The sequence below is a fragment of the Tyto alba genome, unplaced genomic scaffold, assembly GCF_018691265.1.
Source record: "Tyto alba isolate M040663 unplaced genomic scaffold, T.alba_DEE_v4.0 Super-Scaffold_42, whole genome shotgun sequence".
NCBI classification, from domain to species: domain Eukaryota; kingdom Metazoa; phylum Chordata; class Aves; order Strigiformes; family Tytonidae; genus Tyto; species Tyto alba.
Window position 1 is genome coordinate 39,078,233 of NW_024881318.1, and position 20,817 is coordinate 39,099,049.

The 20,817-nt window shown below is 39.2% G+C and overlaps 1 protein-coding gene across 5 annotated transcripts in view; it reads right to left on the reverse strand.

Annotated features, from left to right (window-relative positions):
• Positions 1-1,462: 1,462 nt before the first annotated feature.
• BNC2 (basonuclin 2) overlaps positions 1,463-20,817 on the reverse strand; it is a 340,578-nt gene continuing 321,223 nt past the window's right edge. For 3 of the 5 annotated variants that reach the window (XM_042804705.1, XM_042804707.1, XM_033004208.2), the window contains exon 6: positions 11,846-12,615. In XM_042804705.1, the coding sequence (XP_042660639.1) occupies positions 11,955-12,615 (661 nt within the window). In that variant the 3' untranslated portion in view covers positions 11,846-11,954. Of the gene's footprint in view, positions 6,448-7,494; positions 7,542-11,845; positions 12,616-20,817 lie in introns of those variants that run through there. The other 2 variants (XM_042804706.1, XM_042804708.1) reach the window with 2 other exon arrangements.

Consider the following 20,817-nt stretch of genomic DNA (forward strand, 5'->3'; position numbering starts at 1 on the left):
CCTGTTTTTAGGGATAAATGTTTTGCAGAAAACTGGCTCATGGTCATGCTGGAAGGGCTGCAAAAGGATAGACCTAGTGACAGGTCAGAGAGTATGTGTTAGCCACCAACCAAATGACGACTTTCCTCAGACTTACAGTTCACAGTTCTTAGTGAGGTCTAGTTAATTGGCCTTCACATTCCTTTCTTACCCCATCCCCACCCCCACATTCAGCATGTGAGTCCCATTGCCTCCATTTTGATAAGGAAATGTGAGGCAACCAAAAAGTCTTATTGACTCTTGCCAAAAACTGAGCAGGCTCTTTCCAGTCCTGCTAATCTGTTAGAGAAGAGCTCATTTGCAAGAAGATATCCATTCCCATTGAGCTAAACAGGATTGTACATGCACTTAAAGTTCAGCACATACCCACATGTTTCAAGGCATCACAGCCCCAGTGCTCAGCACGTTGCAGCACTTAACAAGAGAAGTTGCTTTTGCTCTTCTTTTGTAGAATGAATTAATATTAATCATATTTCAACACATTGACTCAGATATGCTTGTGACATGGCATTTTTCTCCCTGTGAGCACAGTGCCATGCACAAAAATATCTTATGATGAGACAGCTCCTCATCAGTTGAGTATCTTTATTGATAAGAACTGCAGTATGTAGAAAATTACTAGCACTGTAAGAGCTCAGGCTGAACCAAAATCATCTACCCCAGAAGAATCTTGCTCATATTGTACCAGCTGTTACAGCTGTCCCTTAGAAGAAAAACAAGATTTCTTAACAAAAGAAAGCACGCTGTCCTGCAAATGGGACTTCAGAACATGTCCCCACACCACACCCTCCTCTTGTCAGTATGGAGCACAAAGACAATCGGAACAATTCAAAGGTGAACCCTCTGGCGATAAATGCTTACAGCTCAGCTCTAGGTTACCATGCAAATGTACGTGGGGAGACACATTTGGCCAATGTCCTCACTACTTTGAAGCGTGAGAAAGTTTTTACTCAAATACTAAGATTAATGACCTGTGTCCCTCTTCTTTGAAAAGCAAAAGGGGGACTGACCTGTGCTAGGACACTAAGTCATATTTTGGCAAGACCTTCCACTTCAATTTCTTCATCTGTCAGACACACCTAAGTGTGAGCAATGTCCATCTTATAAGCGTTTTTTGCATACACTGAAGTGACTAACATAATGAGACTGTAGGACTCTGGATGCCAAACAAATGATGACATTTCTGAGGAAACATGTACAAGCCAGGGGAAAAAAAAATATACCTTCCCCCAGAAAAACTTTCACCTATTCAATTTCTTGCAAATATGCAAATGTCTTAAATGTTGTATGCAGCTCTCAAACTACAAAAGGCCTTGTGCAAGCTTTGCAGGTGAGGATCTTTCCACGATCATATGCCTTTCCATGGAAAGGTACCTTGTTTGAATCAGTAAAATATGCAGTGAAAGACAAAGAGACAGAAAGGTCAGTGACTGATAAATCTTTAATATAAAAATTGTACAAGAATTTTGATACAAATTACAAGAGGTATTTGGACAAAGTATGAGTAAAACTCCATTTATATCCCCAAAACCTTATGCATTTTATGCAAAAGACATACTGTAGGACAGTTACAGTACAGAAAATACAAGAAAAGAAATGTCAAAATAAAAACAGGACTTTTAATTCCCTCAGACTACTAATGGAAAAACCTTGTTTAGAGTACATACAGTATTTATGAAGCTACCAATGTCACAATTATTAGATCAACATGATGCAGTTTTTCATATCCCCTTGTACAGCTATATTCCATAGTGCATGCTTTGGTTCTGCAGGCAGGACAGAAGAGCATTCACGTTTTGCTCACATTGAGAAAAAATAGTGAAAATAAAAAGCCTCATCTATTCCGAATGGAGAAGGAACTTTGTAAAAATGTCCGTCAGGCCCCGGCTCCACACCTTCCCGTGCCTGGGGGGGATACCCCAGGAACACATCTTGACAAAGTCCACTGGAACAAGCCTAGCTTTGCGAGCCAGCAGCGAGCTTGCCGATCTCCACGGAGCAGCCCCCTGACTGTGGCCAGTGTGTTGCTGAGCAGCACAGGGGGGTTGCAGCTGGGCTTGAGACCCCTCCCATGCCCACTGAGAAAGGGGTTTCCAGGCTTTTTGCCTCTGTGACTGAACCCACCGCCAGGCCCTTACAAACTCCCGAATACATGAAGACTCAAATCCAGTTTATCTCAGCTTACATCTCTGCATGAACCCCCAGTTAGGTTCCCGTCTTCCCAGTTTAGAAGAACTGAAAAACAGCAGATGGCTACATAGGAAATTTCCATGTTGCTCGTCCCATGTGACCTTCTCAGTCAAATACATTAAAACAACTGTGCCAGTGAACAAGAGCCTTCAGTAAAACAAAGACACTCCAAACCTGTTTGGCCACAGGTGTAAGCCCCCTACAATGATATTCATAGGTACAAACGAGTTGCTGTGACCTGCTTGTGGTAAGTAAAAGCATGTGGAGCTTCAGCCAGGGTAAATTTTGGATGTATTCAGGGTTCTGATCAGCTTATTTGCACACCTGCCACACATACATTGCACTGGAACACAGATTACTTTTTAATTAGACTGGAGGAAAGGCAGGAGGCATGAACTGAGAACACAAATGCTGCCCATTAAGAAACAGCCACGTTATGGGAAAGGAACTCCATATGACATAGGAACCAAAGTTTGCACAAGAAAAAGCAGCATGCTGAATTTCATATTTATAAATAGCTAAATGAGACACACACACAAAACAGTGGCCATTTTATTCATCTTGTCACTTTACAAACGGTGACCATTTTCACAGATGGAATGCATAAAACTTTCCGAAATGGAGAACATCAGGAGGATGTGTTGCTTTTCTGAGAGAATTTTAATGAGACACTCTCTCTTGGAATGAGAGAAGAAGGGGTGGGGACAGGTGAAGAAAATGGAAAAATTAAGATAATGACCGAAGAAGATTGTACAAAGGTTTGTTAAAAAAAATTAGAAATAATTCAGTGTAAAAGTATGGTTGAAAAATAATGAAGAAATCAGCCTCAGTTTGTACAGCTTAAGTGACCCTACTTACTCCATAGGTCATCAGGTAGACCAAGAAGAACATCCCTAGAATCACAATTTGCATGGCTACCATACCATTTCACAGCGGTGATGGGGGACACACACATGCATTCTGCCCCATCAGCACAGGAGGTGGCGGGGGGATGGGTAGGCCAACTTCGTGTCAAAGTCTTGAGCTGAACGTGATGATTGTGTAACACTCTCACTCAGTTACAGACACAACTGAGTGCACAAGTGCCACCAGTCCCCCAGAGCCACTGTTCACAGCTGCTTGCATTTAGTGACAAAAGTGGGCAGGTTGTGATTAACTATTGATAAGTTTGCCATCTTAACTGTGCATTATCCTCCGATTACTCTCAACCTTTTGTTTGACAATGGATGCCTTATAAAATCTTTATGCATCACTTAGCTAGTCTCACTCTTTCTTCTCTAGAAATCTAATTGCCCTGGATGCTTTTCTCCATTTTCCTATAATATTGTTCTCCAAAGGTTTGAAAGGAGCAGTGTAGGAAATCTGTAGAACATCTGAGTAAAGCCCTCTACACATTAGACATTTGCTCACTCATGCTTCTCATGCTCTTAAGAGGATATATATAGAGGTAAGTGTGATGAAAATGATATTATTTTTGCCCATTTGTAACCTTAATTTTAAGGCTCTTTGTTCTAATGCTGTGTCTGTTTCTTCCTGTCTGTGTCACACACACACACACACACACACACACACACACACACAAAAGGGACCCAAATGGTTTCTTTAATCAGAAAGTCCTCAGTTTCCACAAACAGCCTCAGAAACGGTGCAGAAAGAAAGGCTGTTAGGCCTGCCCAAGCTCCCCATCGCAGGTCAGCTAATCTGACTGCTCCCCCCTCCTTCAGTGCCATGTGCACATGGAGTTGACAGAGGAACAGAATCTGGGCTTAACTTTTGCACTTCTGACACCAACAGGCCCCAGGAAATTGCTGGTTTCACCCTTGTAGCTCCTGATGCACTTGGAAGGAAAAGGAGAGAAACGATCAGTGACCTTTGACTTGTACAAGGCCTCAGCATATTTATAGTGGGTACCATCACCTCTGTTGCAGCAAACATCAAATTATCACATATTGCTGGAAACAATATTAGCATCTGGAACCAGCAAAGGGGAGCTGCAGCCTGCTAATGCCTTAAGTTGATCCAAGAATATAAAAAACTGAACCCCAAAATGTCTGTGTTTAGGCCTCCCAGCCTTGGGCTTTGCCTGAAAGCTGTCTTTGTCTTTTTTGGTGCTGCACCGGCCACCAGCACTGTTCAACCCACAGTGCCTAGCACTCACAGGCACACATAGGATCTGGCATTGTGATCGTGGCACAGGAATGCCGCTGGCCCTGCAAGGAGAGCACGCTTCAGCTTCTCCTCTGCCTACTTGAATTTTCAACTGCTATTCAGCAGTCAGTCAGCATACAATAAAAAGGAAGGGGAGTGGCTGAAGCCAGATATGCTGGCCTTCATACACTTAGAATTTCTTAAAACATAGCACATGCTCCCAAGCTGCTCTGCTGTCAAACTCTCTCTTTCCTGATGGATTCATCTGAGAAGCACTTCTGGAGCCTATGCTTTTGGCAGTGTTCTTGTAAATGAAGGATAAATCAGAAGAAATTCCTTCTCATATGAGGGCAGCAGATTGTGTCTCAGATATGTTTCCCTAACACTTTACAGAGGTTCACGCTGACCTCAGCAGACGTTCCTATCATGGCAGAAAGGATATCTGGAATTGGCATTCACCATAGGAATCTGAGAGGATGGCATTGCTCTGAAATTTGCCAAGGAATGGGCTAGACCATAAAAAGAAAAGACTTAATATTCTATTTGCCACCACAACTACACAGCAAGACCTATAGCAAATTCACATGACTATTTCTAGCAGGCACAGTATGGCTTATGCCAATACAAAGCAATTAGTTGCTACATAAGCAGACAAAAGTGCCTCACAGACAGTATTTCTCAGCTGACCTTTTGTTAAGAAGCCATCTTGTTACTGTCTGCCTGATAGCTCGATAGAGCAGCCAGTGGCAGCCTTGGGCTTCCCAAAGACAAATCGAAGTGCTCCAGATGGGACTTCCCTTCACTCACTGCAGATGTGTGTGTGCATGCATGTGTGTGTGTCAAGGAACAGGGAGGGAAAGCCTGGTTCAATTGCCACTTCACAGGGGATAAACAGGCAATTACGCATCCTTTTATATTTGATGGCCAAGTGCTGAACTTGAAAGCACACTATTAGTTTGTGTCCCTTCAGGGCCAGTGCAATAAGTAGCCAGGAGAGCTGGGGCTAAGGAAGAGAGGGTGTTGTCTGCTGTTAGTGTGACAGTCTTGTCAGCAGCATTCACATTACTGGAAGGTAATAAAGTGACAAGTAAGTTATTAGAAAGATATGAGGTGAAATTGAACTGAAGCTTCTTTCTGTTCAGCTCAGGTTTTTTTCCTGCTTTGTAATGGGCCACTATTTGTTACAAACCAAGCCTTGTCTTGAGATCTTATATAAAAAAAGAAATATTTATTCTTTGCAGGAAAGGTCACATGAATTTACAACATCACACTTTAAAGGAGAGGAATGGGAAAATAGTTTCATGACAACTACAGCTGCTGTTTAAAAAAAATACAGTGTCATCATAATGAACAATAATACTGGCAAAAGTCAGAGGACTTGTCAAAAACATGTCCATTTTTTAACCCTTCGGGGGTCCAGAACTGTTTTCTTTTCAGTGCTAGTGCCAAACAAAAGAGCAACGGTATTGGGATATATATGATCAGTATCTTGATCAAAAAGTCAAAGCTGTTATTCAATATCACGACTTGACCAGAGAAAACAAGCCACATAAGACTGGTTAACTACAGACTCAAGATAATATTACTTATGTAAAAAAGTTGCTGCTTCACTCTGTTACAGGCTATTTTAAAGGCAGTGATAATGCTGCTTGGCAAGAAGAGACAGAAACCATGGGACTGGAACAGACATGTACTTGGGCAAACATGTGGGTGAAAGGTTCAGTCCATCATATGATTTTGCTCTGTTCATAAAGTAAAAATGGGTATGGAAAAGAGTTCCTTTTATGTCCCTACAGGAGGGGGAAAAAAGCCCAACTCATCATGTGGCGACAGCGGGATATGCTGATGCTTATCGAGCAAAGTAGCACTACAGTCACTGTTTTGTTGAGTTACTATAGCAGCAAAGTAGTGACATAAGAAAAAAAAATCAAAACAAACAACAACAACAACAACAAAAAAACTAAGAAGGAACTGACATATACCAGCTGCCATCATGTGTCTGCCATTCACCTTTTCCCCACAGAGAACTCCTGTTGCCTTCTTGCCCTTAGTACAGACATCTTTTCTTCTCTTTTGAAATAAAAAAGAGTAATTCAGTTAACACGATCCAAAGACAAGAGTGACAAAAAAGAGTGACAAAAACATTGTAGGGACAGAAGAAGGAGTAATAGTTCTGTTCATGTAACCGGCACAAAAAATTTAGAGTAGCATGTGTGCACTCCTAGATCAAACACTTTCTCTCCCGTATTCCTTCCCCTGACAGCTATGATGCTGTGAAAATGTCCTGCAGAATCTGAGTACAATAAATTTCTGAAAAGATGTCCCGTTTTCTGATGGCAGCTGATATCCCTAACCACCCTGTGAAAAAAGAGTCCAATCCAAGCACATTGATTTTAAAATATCATACACATCGAAGGAGAAATTTTTGGAACTAAATCTCTGGTCTTGTAAATGGTTCCTATCTTTGGAACAGATCAGACCTTGAATCATTATGTTTCTGAGCTTTCCAGATACCTACACAGCTCTTTGTCTTGTTGCTTAGGCACATTCCTACCCCATATAATTAGCTATGCTAGATCCTTAACTGAGTTTTAATACAGCAGTGTAAAACTCAGGGAAATCTGAAGTGGATCCCTGTTGCCCTACTTCCTATTAGCTGTCCTGGACAGGATCAACGGAGGTGCTGGCATCTCCGTAACTGTTTAGAACAAGACTCTATTCTTTTTCCTAAATAGTTCCTTTTTGGGGGATGGAATGGGAAATGCATAGGTGATGGAAATCATATAAACTTCTGGAACAGGCAGAGAAAGTATACTTTAATTTCCACAATGGAAGGGAGGAAGGGAGGTAGGGAGGGGGGAGAGGGGAAGGGGGGAGGGGGGGAGGGAGCAAGGAAGGGGGAGAGGGGGAAATGGGGAAAGGGAGGGGGGGAGGTGGAGAGGGGGAAAAGGGGGAAGGGGGGGAGGGAGGGGAGGGAGGGACGGGGGAAGGGAGGAAGGGAGGAAGGGAGGGAGGGAGGGAGGGAGGGAGGGAGGGAGGGAGGGAGGGAGGGAGGGAGGGAGGGAGGGAGGGAGGGAGGGAGGGAGGGAGGGAGGAAATACACTGAAGTTTACTCACGGCAAATATGGTGCACGATTTCTGTTGTGTAAAGTATCTACAGATCCCTAAGAAACATACAAATTTTATGAGTTCAGCCATGAAAAGCCTTTGAGAGATCTTTAAGAGCAGTGTATAGGTGCTAATAGGCTTTTAAATCTATACTTTCCATATTTTGTCAAACTGAATTGTGACTCTGTGACATTGTGCTTATACTTTGTATGCATGACTACAGTGTCACTATGGAGCCAGCTGCAGTTTAAGAGGCAAAGTTAAAATCTCAGCCATAACAAATGTACTTGGATGAGATATAGCTCAGAAAAATTGACTAATTATTGTAAGGTGTACAAAAATATTTATGACTTAAATTAGCTCTTTACTAACACCAGCTGATTAGTCCTCACAGGAGCACCCTTATGGGGAAGAGCATATTAGTATTAGCCATAGTTTAACACATTGAAACACAAACAGCTAAGTGATGTGATCTGTCTAAGTCTAAACAGTAAGAAGGGGCCACCAGTGGTATTAAAACTCCTGGTTCCCATTCTTGTGCTTTGACTATGCTGTTTTCCTTCCAAATTGTTTTCTTCAAGTTTTCAAAAGATGCCTAGTGATTAACCAGTATCACATGCTTTCCTGACCCTGCCCCCCCCCTCCAAAACAAAGAAAAATGCTTAACAACCTCCAGACAAGTAGTTCTGTTTCTAAAAGAGGTTCAGTATGAAGAGTTATTTCCTAAAAGTAGACAAAACCTTTTTGATATTTACAGAAAAATACAACTGCCTTGAATAAACAAAACAGTGAAAAAAACATGGAAAGAGTGACCACAATAACTATAAGAACCAAACAAGAAGGAATAAACTCCATGTAAAAGTGAAGAGTCTCTTCCTAAAAGTTGGTCTAATTCTTTTAAAAAGGTTTAGACTGATAGGTTAGGAAACTGAAGGGACAGCCACAGGTTTGTGATGGCATAAGCACTGCACAACATTCATCTTGCCATCACACCATTACAGCCATGCCCTGTGCAGGACACATGAGATGTTCGGTTGTTATGCTTATTGCAGTTTGCGTCACTGCTGAGATCACCCCAGAAATGCTAGTTTCTGTCAGTAAACCCAAACTTCTATGACACAAGCATTTTAAGGATTTTTCAGGTAATTTCAGATGATACAAATTCCACCACAGGAACAATTTCGACAAATACAGGTTCGAATAGAGGTGCAGGGTAAGTAGGAAGGAGGGAAATGCCATTCAATTCAATGTAAGTGTATGCGCCCATCTAAAACAAAGACTGTTCTGACTTAGTTTCACTAGCACTGAAGAAATCACTTGATTCGACTAGAAATAACAGTGAATAATATTCTGTCCACAAGATGATGAATTCTCCTACCTGGCTTAAGCAAAATCTGTATGAAGGTTATGATGCCATAAAAGTAGGACTGCAGAACTTCTAACGGTTTTTAGAGGTTTGTGCCTGCTTCTTTACTTTTTAGAATGTCCTGTTTCATTTTGTGTAATAAACAGAATGTTTTACTGTGTAATTCATCTGCTGAATTTATCTACTGATGATGTTTAAGTTTCCAAACAAGTTTACCAAAACCATTTGACCTCTACCAGAAACAGTGCAATGAGAATACAGAACAGTGATGCATTCAGTGAGGAATTATTTATATACCTCAAACATGTTTTGCATTAAAAATTATATTTATTTATACCATACATACTACAAAACAGTGGGGTTTTCTTTCTGTAGATATCATTCATTTTTTGTTGTTTTGTTTTTTAGACTTTCCATCTTGCTTGTTCCTAATAGTTTGGGAGGAGAGATGGGAGTGCAGTACAGATAACACTACAAAGGTCCATGTGTTTTAGAAAAATGCACCTTTACTGTTCTAATTTCCCTTTCTCACAAACACACCAAGCTTGCACAACATAAAACAAAGCGAAGCAGATCTCTCCACTCAATTTAACAAGGCAAAGTAGTTGAGACTTTGAGGAAAAATAAAAAAGATGAAAGAAAAAAGTCAGTGAAACTGCTTAGCTTTTTGCTATAAAGTTTCTTTTTGTTAAACCAGAAGGTATATTTTCCTTACAGTTTCTGTGGGATCCACAAATGTTTTCAGGGCCTCATCAGTGCACAGAATCAAAAAATGATCAAAGGCTTGTAACCCATAGGAACGTAGTGAGAATTAATTTAAAAAGATTTTTCTTTTATTTTCTACAACTGGAAATACTGATTTATTAGTTATTGATTCCTACTTTTGGAAACAAGAACACTGAAATTCAATGAAGAGTACTAAAAAAGAGGAAATCCATATTAAGAGCTTCCTTTAGAAAATGTAACAGGAGTTAAGTTCTCAAGTGGACATAAAGGTAAGAATAATCAAAATGCACAGCAAATCAAAATAATGACAAGCTGAAACAATGGAGCATTGCTGACTCTTGGCTAAGAATAATAATGCTCTGGGTCAGTAAATACAGAAAAGGAACACACTCTCACTGAAGGATTACTTTATTGTATGCTGAAATATCCCTTGGGTTTTCATTTGTTTGTTTGTTTTTGCTTTTGTTAATGTTTTTGTAAAGAAAAGAGTCTACAACACACACCCTAATGGCTTTGGCTGTAGACTGAACTTAAGTAAATACCATCACTCAGCCAGTATGTTGTGGTAACTCAGGCTGCCAGTGTGGTTTACCAGCTCAAGCAACATGTGTAAACACCAGAAACAAAAAAGATTCAGAGGACAGCCTCTCTTTTTCTTTGCCTATCTCAGCTGCTTGCTCCTTCTCCCTCTCCTGTTCATGCTCACTCTCTTGCTCGCTCTCTTTCCTGGGCTTTTGTTATTTTCTGACAAACCATGTGGATGAAACACAAAACATTAATACAACTAGAGTTTCTTCTTTTTCTGGCCTCTAATTTTATCCAAATGGAAAGTTACCCAATAAAAAGTCCAGCATATGTTTTCAGAGCTTCTAAGTGCTTCTGCCATTAATTTCTTTTGATTGCTTCTATAAAACATGCCTTAATCATACTACAGCACTTTCCATTGCAAAAAGAAAACTTTACAGAACAACGTAGTTACCATTATTTCCCTGTCCTTTTTTTTTAAAACACCACAAAAAGTCCAGGCCATAGTTAGAAGCACACAAAATTATATTCTTTCTTCTGTGACAAGTAGTATCAGCATTTATATCCCCAAATATTATGCATGTTTGACAAAAAAAAATGTTTCCACTGATTCACATGACACAATTCTGGGTTTTTTTTTTTTCTTTCATGTAATGTAGTATATAAGGAATAAGGATGCACTACTGTTTCTAGTAATAATTGGCACCTGAAAAAAGCACCAAGAATTCTGTATTTCACTTTACCCCTTCTCCGTCCGCAGTATTTTTTTCTGTAGTCCAAAAACTACAACTGTGGTTATGGTGAATAACTACATTTTCTTTTTTCAAAACGTGTGCAAAGTTGGCACTTTTGTATTAACACTAAACACTAATACTCTTTGTTTGGCATTCATGCCCTCATACTGACCAGACCACTTTTATCTAAGTGTATTTTTTTAAAGACACTTACTGAAAATATGGCAATAGTTTAAGAAAAAAAAAGCATGGATATTATTACACATCCCCTTGTAGTGTACGAAAAAGTGCATGACTGGATTTATGTAATAGTACAAGACAAAAAAACTGTATCAGATCAGGTACTGTAAAGCATGCCAGCACCTCTGTATTACTTATATCTAGCAGGTAGTTAAAACAAGACCGTGGTTCTTTTAAAAATGTGCATTAAAGCTAACATAAATGAGTAGAACTAGCCAGCAAACTATTTTTCCTGCTCATCTAACAGCTGAATGTAACTGTAAAAATTAAGCAAAAAAATAAGAGTTAAACCACCATCAATACAATTGTTTTACATCATAGGCCTGTCAAGGCTCAATATATATATACAAGTGTAACAGCCATGCTTAGTAGAACGTTATCCCCAATGCTTAGAAGACACAAAGACAACTAAGTAGCTTGGTTTTTTTCTCTTTTTGTTTGTTTGCAATTTTTTTGTTGTGTTTTTTTTTTTTTTTTTCTTTTTTTTCAGGCAAAAGTCATGGGTAGAACAAACTGCCTCTTTGGAGATGACCAAGAAGATTCTAACAGAACTAGGGACAGCTGCAAGTTTTCTGTGGGTTTGGTTTTTTGCTTGCTTTTTTCATGAAGGGTCTCTCCCCCAAATTAAAGATCCAACCTTTTTTTTCTATCCCAAAAAAAAGGAAAAAAAAAACAAAACAACAACCAACAAAGGGGAAAAAGCACCTGGTGTTTCTTTCTTTTGTTAAAAAAGAAAAGAAAAAGATTATATATATATATGTATATTTTATATATATATATATACTTATATATATATATATAAAGGGAGACTGTATATGGCAGTTCAGATGTGGTGGGCCCTCTCTGAGAGCTGGCATTATGCTGTGTCCATCCTTGAACTAATCTACTGAAGTGAAGGGAATGTTTTTATGCAGATTGGGGTTCTGACTGTGCCGGTTTCGGCTACGGACAGAGGAGAACATCATGTTGCACCCAGGGACTTTGCATTTGTGCATTTCGCGCAAGTGCACTGTTTTATAGTGCACTCTGAGGGTTCCCTTGTTGCTGTACATTTTGTGGCAAATGTTACACATTATCCCACCGTTGCTCACCGAAACACTGTTGAACATGAGGGATCCTGGGACATCGGTGCCCATACCTACAGCTAAGGCAGGGGCATCTGCTTTATGGGCAGATTCCCCACTGTCACTTGCCCCATCAACGTCGTCCAGGAGAATGCCCTCATCGCTTCCTGCATCAGATTCTCTTGAGGAATGGATACTGCTGCTGGACTGGATGCTGGAGGTGGTGCTCAGGTCTAGGACCATATAGTCTTCCGACATGCCCCTGCCGTACCCATTCATATGGGAATCCTCAGTACCAGCAGGTGAGGAGGTGTCTTCCCTTATGTCGAGCCCCATCTGATGCTGAGCGCCATATATCTTCACCAAAAATTCGTCACGGAGGTCCTTACTAAGAGAAGGCTGTGAGGTGTCCAGGCCCATATCATCCAGTTCTTTGGTCAACAGTTTACGGTGCAGGTTTATGTTAGCACTGTGTCTGGGAATGGAAAAGAATGGAAAGAGAAGAGAAAGAGAAGAAAAATGGAAGAGAAAAGGAAAAATGTACAGTACTTTTGAGTAAACATACAGTCAACAAGCATCAAATCAAAATTCTGATTTATCAATAATTTATCATAAAAATATTCTCTATTCATGTTCCTTGGAAAATTCAGTCTTGTTATAAGTGAACAAATTGCAACATAAAACCAAACCAAAACAAGCAAATTAACCACCTCATATTGTTTTTCTTTCCAGCTACTGCTCCTCAACATTAGTCTTCAGCAGCAGCTAGAGCCCTTTTATTTGATATTTACAAAATAATAAATTGCGCTAGCAGAAAATGCAAAATGCTCTTCCTGGTTCCTGAATCCCTGATGGCTTTCTTAAAAGCCTTGCTTCAAGAGAAGATATTAATATATGGAATATCTCTGTGTGTTTGTATCTATGTCTATTTCTAGATCCATACCCCTATTTATTTATACACACATACATAAAAATATTATATATATATGTAATCACATAACAGTGTAAGTGAAATATAGAAATATAGAAAAAAATAAAGGTAACTGAATGATACATAGCCAGAGGTCCTGATTCTGATAATTTAATTCTGGTATAAAGGGATTCAGAATCAGGCCAAACCAAGACAGAGAATACTTGAAGGGTTTAGGAGAACAAGTCTCTGAAACCTACATGTAAGTTTCTAAAAATCTTAGCCAAAGTCACTGGTTCCATCTTTATGGGAGGGCACTGCCACTCATCCCTGTAATCTTCCCAGTATTGTGTCTGATGCAGTGCTGACTGACCCAAGCAGTGTAATTTACATTAAAAAAACCCCTACTAATGGCAATGACAATTTTGCTCAAAATCAATCAAAACACTTAAGCATGTGCTTTGGTTTAGGTATGTGCTGAAGTTACCGTGGGTGCTCTAGAGACACTGGAAAAGCTGTCACTGACCTCAGTGTTCTTTGGACCAGATTCCAAGAGCCACCAGTTAAAATATTCTCAAGTGTTTTACAGGATCTGGGCCTTTGTTCTCAAGAAATAAAGCTCTACGTTTGCAAATACCTTTGGGTTAGTAACTGTGTAAAACAGCCTATTATTTTAAATACTGCATTCTACTCTCCACTTTTGACATTGGCTTTATTCATCCATTGCAGTAGAACCTCACTGATTTGTAGCAGTGTCAGGAAACCCTCTTTGAAAAACTGCATTTTCTGAGTTAACAATGCAACGAACAAACATGACAGACATCAAAGACCTCTGACCACAGAACATGCTCATTTTGTCGAAGTGCTTAATAATAAGAAATCAGTATAAAGTTTTCAGTATTAGAAAACTTTAGGGTTCAGTATTCAGAATGTGCATCATTGCTGAGGAAATGACAAATATTTATTCAGTTTCTTTGGAGGGTGACTGGATTTTCAAGTCAGTGAAAAAAGAATTAGCGAAGTTCTACTGCGTTAATATTCTTTGCAAGCTAAGGACCCAAACCTGCAATTTACAACATGCAGACTCACCAGTCTGACCATTATAAATTGCAGATCAGAGCCCAAATGTAGGAGGCAAAAGAAAGAAGGGGGAATGGGGACAAGGCGGAGGGGAGGTTGGGTGGGCAGGAGGAAGAGAGAGAGGGAAAGAGAGTGTTTTATCAGGAATACTTTAATTTGCAAAAAAAGCACAAGGTATAAAATTGGCATGGGAAGACATAACAATAAACAAATATTTTACACACATTCAGGTCCTACAATAACAAAAAAGGGAGAAGGGAAAAAATAGCTAGTAGCAATATTTTCTTATTGGAATCTTTTGTTTTAAGAAACCCTTTGAAACATACCTCTCAACCAGATGAAGTCCCAAACACGGTACAGCAACACAATGCAGATAAATGGGTAAAATGCAAATGTGGGAAGATTAAGATGTGGAATTAATTTCTGTATTTTTCTATTACTTACTTTCTGATTCATGTATCTGCTGCATGTAACTTCTGGGAATAAATAAAGAAAACAGCAATGGAAGCGATTTGTCCCACTCACCTGCAAATGCAGGTAACTGTTCTGTGAGATAAAACTGATACTGAAGTGCAGTTTAACTGAATCATGTCTGATTGGGATGCAATTCTTCCAGTAAGGAGGGGCCTAAAAAGGCAAATTTCTCTCCTAATGAGAGACAGTTGAGAGGTATGGGCAAGGGTGGAAAAAAGTGGAGAGTATTCCTTGTTTTTCTCCCATATGGGAAATACTCCTTTCACACAAGCGAGTATAGCACCATAGTTTTTTTGAGGCTCAGAAGTGTAATTATGCATACCCCCACACTGCACTTAGGAAGGCTGAGCTTACCTTGTGATAAGATCAGCTTTCTAATCTTTTGCTAAATTGAGATCACAAAAGAGAGGGAGAGAGAGAGAAGAGAAAGAGAAAGAAAGGGGGAGGGGGAAGAAAGAGAGAGAGAGAAAGAACAAATTCACATTCCAATCCAGACATATCTGGTTAAAAAAAAAAAAAAAAAAAAAGACAAAAGAAAATAATATCTGAAACTAATAAATTACAGACTTTAAAAAAAGTCTTGACTGTGAAACTCTTTTTTGAGAGCTGTAATCTCACTCCTACTGTTGTCCTGATGGATACTGATTCAACCGCACAATATGAAAAACATAAAGCAAATTAATCAAAGCATATTCACAGCATCCCCATTATCATCCACAAATGAGTTCTGAACAGATGCATGCAGTGTGCACATACATGAATGACAAACAGTAGTCCTGGCAGTCCCTTACCTTCCTAGTGTCAGATGGCATACAACTCCATGTAAAGTTGCTAAGTGCAGTAGAGGTAGCAATTACTGTGAAGGCCTGTCCACACTGACCAGTGTTATTACATGACCATAAAAGCACATTTGTGCTTATCATCATAACACTAACTGCAAACTACTCATAAAGTGCTCATGTGTTTACTCCTTACGATTTCTCCCCTTCTCTCCCCTTCTCACTCCCCTGGTATGGGAATTTGCTGCAGTGTAGAAACTAGTGAGGATAACTGTAACTGTTTTTTCCACACCTTTGTGCTTGCTATTTCCTTGGTTTGCTTGCTGCTGAGAAAAACAGCAGCCAGGCATGCAGTGAAAATAACTTCAACATTCACTGAATGAAGAGATAAGAATAAATTACCACATTAAAGAGGGGCCACTGAGCCCCAGATGGACAGAGGCCATTCTGAGAAAGACCAGTGTAAGGATGAAAACCTTGCTGATGCTCTGATAAGAAGAGATGCCTCCCTTATTCAATTCTCACTTACAGCAGTGGCAATCAGTAATCTAGTTAAAGTATGTACCGGCCCATAATATCTGTCAGGCAAACGATGTGCAGAAATGTGTGGACCAGTTCTGGCAGTCTGCTCAGTAGTGTCCCTTTTCCGCTGTCAGCAGTACTGTTGGATTCTCCTAATATAATTACATTGACTTTTATTCAATTAAGTGCCATTCTTAGCCTTAAAAAAAAGCTACTTTATCAATTGATTCAGGTGTAATGCAATAATAAAGATGAACTCATGGCAGTGCATTAGCTCTGCTGTTCATAACTTCTGAACATAGGTTCATTGATAGCAGTCGATTTCCATTATGCAACCACAGTTCAAAAGAATTGATTCTTTTACATTAATTTCTTAATCTATTTCACTTGTGTTTAATACTCTCCCTAAATATCATATGCAAAAACAGTCTGGTAGGGATGAGTGGAACAATTTGTGAGAAAAAGTTCATTTATTTGGACACTGAAGTTTTGAAATCTTATAACAAAATCGAAGTCACAGAGGCTACAACCTCATCAGAGTTAAGAACACTGTGCACTGAAGGTACTAATAACACACATTTCCAGTAGCCAAATGATTGTTGGGAGAGGAGGGAAGGAAAGGTATGTTTTCATAGACACACCAGTCTAGCGTACTTGGAGCCTGATCGAGCACCCCTCTCCCGTCTGCTACACACCTAAATGCAGCTTTGCAACCTGAGGCACAGACTGAGTACCCCATGCAGGGTGCTGCTTGAACAGTGCCCTGCATAAAGAAGGCACTTCTCAGGGCTGAGAGCAGCATTCCCAAGGCTTCTTTGGGAAGAGATGACAAGGGATTTCTGTGTAAGGAGAAACATGGACGTGTATGTAAGGACAGGTACAAATAATGTATCCATAAACAAAAAAAATGAATTAAGAAAGAAGAGTATGGATAAAAGCAGACTAGAAAGAGAAGCACTACAGACCAGGAAGTTTAAAAAGGGAGATGTTCTGGGAAACGGCAACCACTGGCAATTGCAAATAGAATAGGGTTGAGTTTAGGGGCAGAAATGAAGCATGATTTGCTAGGAAGCTATGAAGACTATTATTCAGATGGAAAGGCAGAAGAGTATGTGGCCAAAAACCTGTACTCGAACAGCTGAAAACAGCAGTTGGAGAGACACAAGAAGAAAAAAGTAGCATTACAAATATTGGCCAAGCCAATAATTTGTTTTGATAAACTTAACTATTTCTTTGCCCCTCTCATCAAATGCTGATCTTGGAAAATGTACTCATTCAGCTATCTTAAATTGCTCCAGTAGTTCCAAGATCCTGACTCCCTTCTACATACCTAACTGAAGTAATCCATCCTAATTCAACTCTTTCTCCGCGGCATTTACAAATCCTAGCAAGTCCTCTGTCAGCCCTCAGCCAATGCTAGCCACCTTGTCATCTGTTCATCTGCTCCTCCCCATGGCACCTGCAGTTTCTTGCTGTTCCCTGATGTGATTTACAGTGCCACTACCCCCTCCTTCTCTGAATACTGCTCCCAGGTACGTGTAAACAATGTTTCCTGAGTAAGCTGAGGCACAGCTTCAGCAGAGTGATTTATACCAGTGTATAAATACTGCCATCAAACAAGCAGAAAATCATGAAGCGAGATAATGCCAAAAGCATCTGAGCTTCTGCTTGCCATGGTTCTGTTATTCCTCATACCTGAGCTAGCTAATTTAAGGCCATCTCTGGTGTCCTTTGCACTGCAGTTGCTGCTGTATCTGCAGGGAAAAAAACTTGAAGAACCTAAATGAATGGCAAAGGTATATATATGTGTATATAAAATATAAAATATTTGACCTAATAAAATCTTTTTAATGACTATGGACTTCTTAGACTGTTTATTTATACATCAACTACCAAATGACATTTGGTCCTGGTAATGGAAGTGCTGTGTAAAGACAATTGGTGAATGAAGTCTTCCAGGAAGAAATATGAGGTTGAAAGAGCTTAACTGAAGGCAAATCTCACTCAGGTCCAGTTACCAGATCTATCCCATCCTAGGCAACAAGGGATGGTGAAGAGGGTCAGTTCTGGTAATTTAAAATCCTATGTGTGCCAAAAAATGTCCAAACATCTGTTTAGCTCTGTACTACATGTCACGTACCCTTAAAAATGAGGAGAGTATTTTTCCAACATGTTTTGAGATATAGCTTGTTGTGGCAAGGAAGTTTTAGCAGAATCTGGTTCATTTAGAAGGCCAAAACTGCCTGATTTTTGTACATAATTAACACACTTCTTTCAAGTTACCATTCATGAATTAGACATATGGTGGGCAAAAGTATGTGGAAAGTCCTCACCAGAGTGAATTCTGCCTTCTGAATTCAATAATCTTAAGAAATTATAAGTACTGCTGTAAGGATGATGACAATGATGATACTCATGAAAACTGTGGTTGTGGCAAAGTGGCAAGGGTATCTCGCCTCCCAGTTCACCACTGCCCTTCCAGACAGGATTTTTGGCAGCAGCACAGTGCAGAGTGCTACAGCAACTACAGCAGCCCTCTGACCATGGGCATGATCCCACTGGTGGTAGTATTTTCCTTCCCTTGTGAAGTTCATGGAAGTATACTTCCATAATTAGAATTCATTGTTGGTTCCACCCCACCTACTACTAAGAAGCTCCTCTAGTGAGAGATGCACTATGCATCAACAGAAGAAAGGGGATTATAAGCCTAGGAAATATGGTCAATTAAACTTACATGCCATCTACACAGCTCATAAATCCAGACTGGGTTCTCTTCAGCAGTTTCTTTCTACACTTGTCAATGTATCTGTTTTTGTTAATTTACTGTCCATTTGTTGGAAAGAAAAATGTAATGGCCTCTTTATTTTAGTTTATTTTTATTTAGTTCATTTTTTTGTTTCTCTTTTAAGTGAGTGAGGAGGAATTTATTAGAGAGTAGAATTTGTTTGGCATAGAAATTGGCATGACTCAAGGCCAACTTTTGGTGCACCCATGTCTGCAGTCCTATCTGCACTTGGACAAACCTCATCTCTGATGAGCACAGCAGAGTTAGGGAATTTGGATGATAGAGTACTCTGTTTATTTACATTCAAGTATTATACAGAGCACAAAACTAAATACATGAAAAATTGGCCTGAATGTGTTGTTCACAGTTTGGGGCAGGGCAGGCTGTTGAAAATGAAACATGAAGCACTATTTTCTTATTTTTTTTAGCAAGAGAAAACTATGATTACACTTAAATATTAAGGGGATGAGAGAAAGAGAGAGTGAAAATCAAACAGCAGCATAATTGTTAGGGCAGTCAGTTAGGGATGAAGGGAAAACATTTTCCATTCTCTGATGCAGTCAGACAGAAAGACCAAGCCAACTGATGTCACAGTTAAATGATTTAGCTATTGGACTCCTGCTCCTCCTTGGCTGACTATAAGTGACAGCTTCCTGATGAAAATCTCAAACATCAAAACCCACTGCATTGCTCAGTAAAATTCTGAAATTAATAATTTCAACATTTCTAGTTGTATCCCACCACATCCGTTCTTCCTATGTTTCCACACAAAACAGTATCCTGATCTCTTATACTTCCAATGTTCTGAAAATGCATTTTCTAGCAATTACATGATTTGCCAAAGTAATACCACCCAGCCCTATCACTCTAACACTGCAGAGAAATCATACAGGAGGTCACAGCAGGGGGCCATCAGTCTTTGGGCAGTTTGCTTTAAGATACAATAAATAATCCCAGCATTAAGTAATACAAAAAAATTGTATTTTGAGACTTAACGCACTAAAAATCAACATTAAATTATTTTCTGTTAAATTCTGTTCTTTCCAAGTAATAGTATATTTATTTTTTTTCAAAGAAGACAGAAGCTAATACTGAGTTATGAAACCAGAAATCACACAATCTTCAGCAGTTTGAAGAAGGTTCTATTACAAAATCAAAGGCCAGGACACATTTGTCTGGTGGTTTACATATAGATTGGCAAACCTCTTATTAAAGCTGGATATGGAAGTAACTGCCCAGGTTGCATAAGCCCCATACAAGCTATCCTCCTGTCATACTTAGTTTAAAACTAAGTTCTGTCAATCTGGTTTAAAATAATATAAAAAATGAAACCGTCATTATTCCTCCCGTGAGACTTTTCCCACACCTATCTTCAGCTCAGTATTCAGCCTACCTTTTTTATCTATAATGAAAAGTTAAAGCAAAGTTCTCCTTGTTTCTCTTCATCTCAAAGAATGTCAATTAAGATTTATGGTTTTGTTCAAAAATTCCACATGATTTTAATCACCAATGCAATTTGTTAATATGGCAAAGTATTGTGGTCTTACCTCAATTTCATATTCTTTTTCTGCTTATTTAAGCCTGAAACTCATAGAAAGGCTCAGAGTATGTGAATATAACAGAAAGTAAACCTAGAATTTTACACTTTCTCAGAATCTCTGCAGATTGAAAGTGCTGAGTTTTATGCAACTAAAATCAAAGAACCAGAAAGTAAGGCTCTGGCTAAATATAACAGAGTACATATTTATGAGAAAAGATATGGCCTTAATTCTGATATTTCTTCAAGAAGGAAGGAGCAATCATTTCCCTCATTTACTTAAGAGAATCAACAATGAAACAGTTCCTGGAATTTAATTACTAATGGAAACTGTTAAAGAAATTGTTTTCTGTTACTGTTCTAATTTTGCCACTCTCTCAGCAGTCTTTGATACAGGTTGGTTTGGGGGTTTTTTTGCTTGTTTGTTGTTTGTTTGTTTGTATGTTTGTTTGTTTTGTTTTTGTTTGTTTGTTTACTTTTTATTAAAAAGAAAAAAAATCCATAAATGCAAGCAAAGATAATGAAGAGTTCAAATTACAAATTACAAAATTCATATTTTTCTGAACAGTGCCAAAGTTTCATTCTGTGCA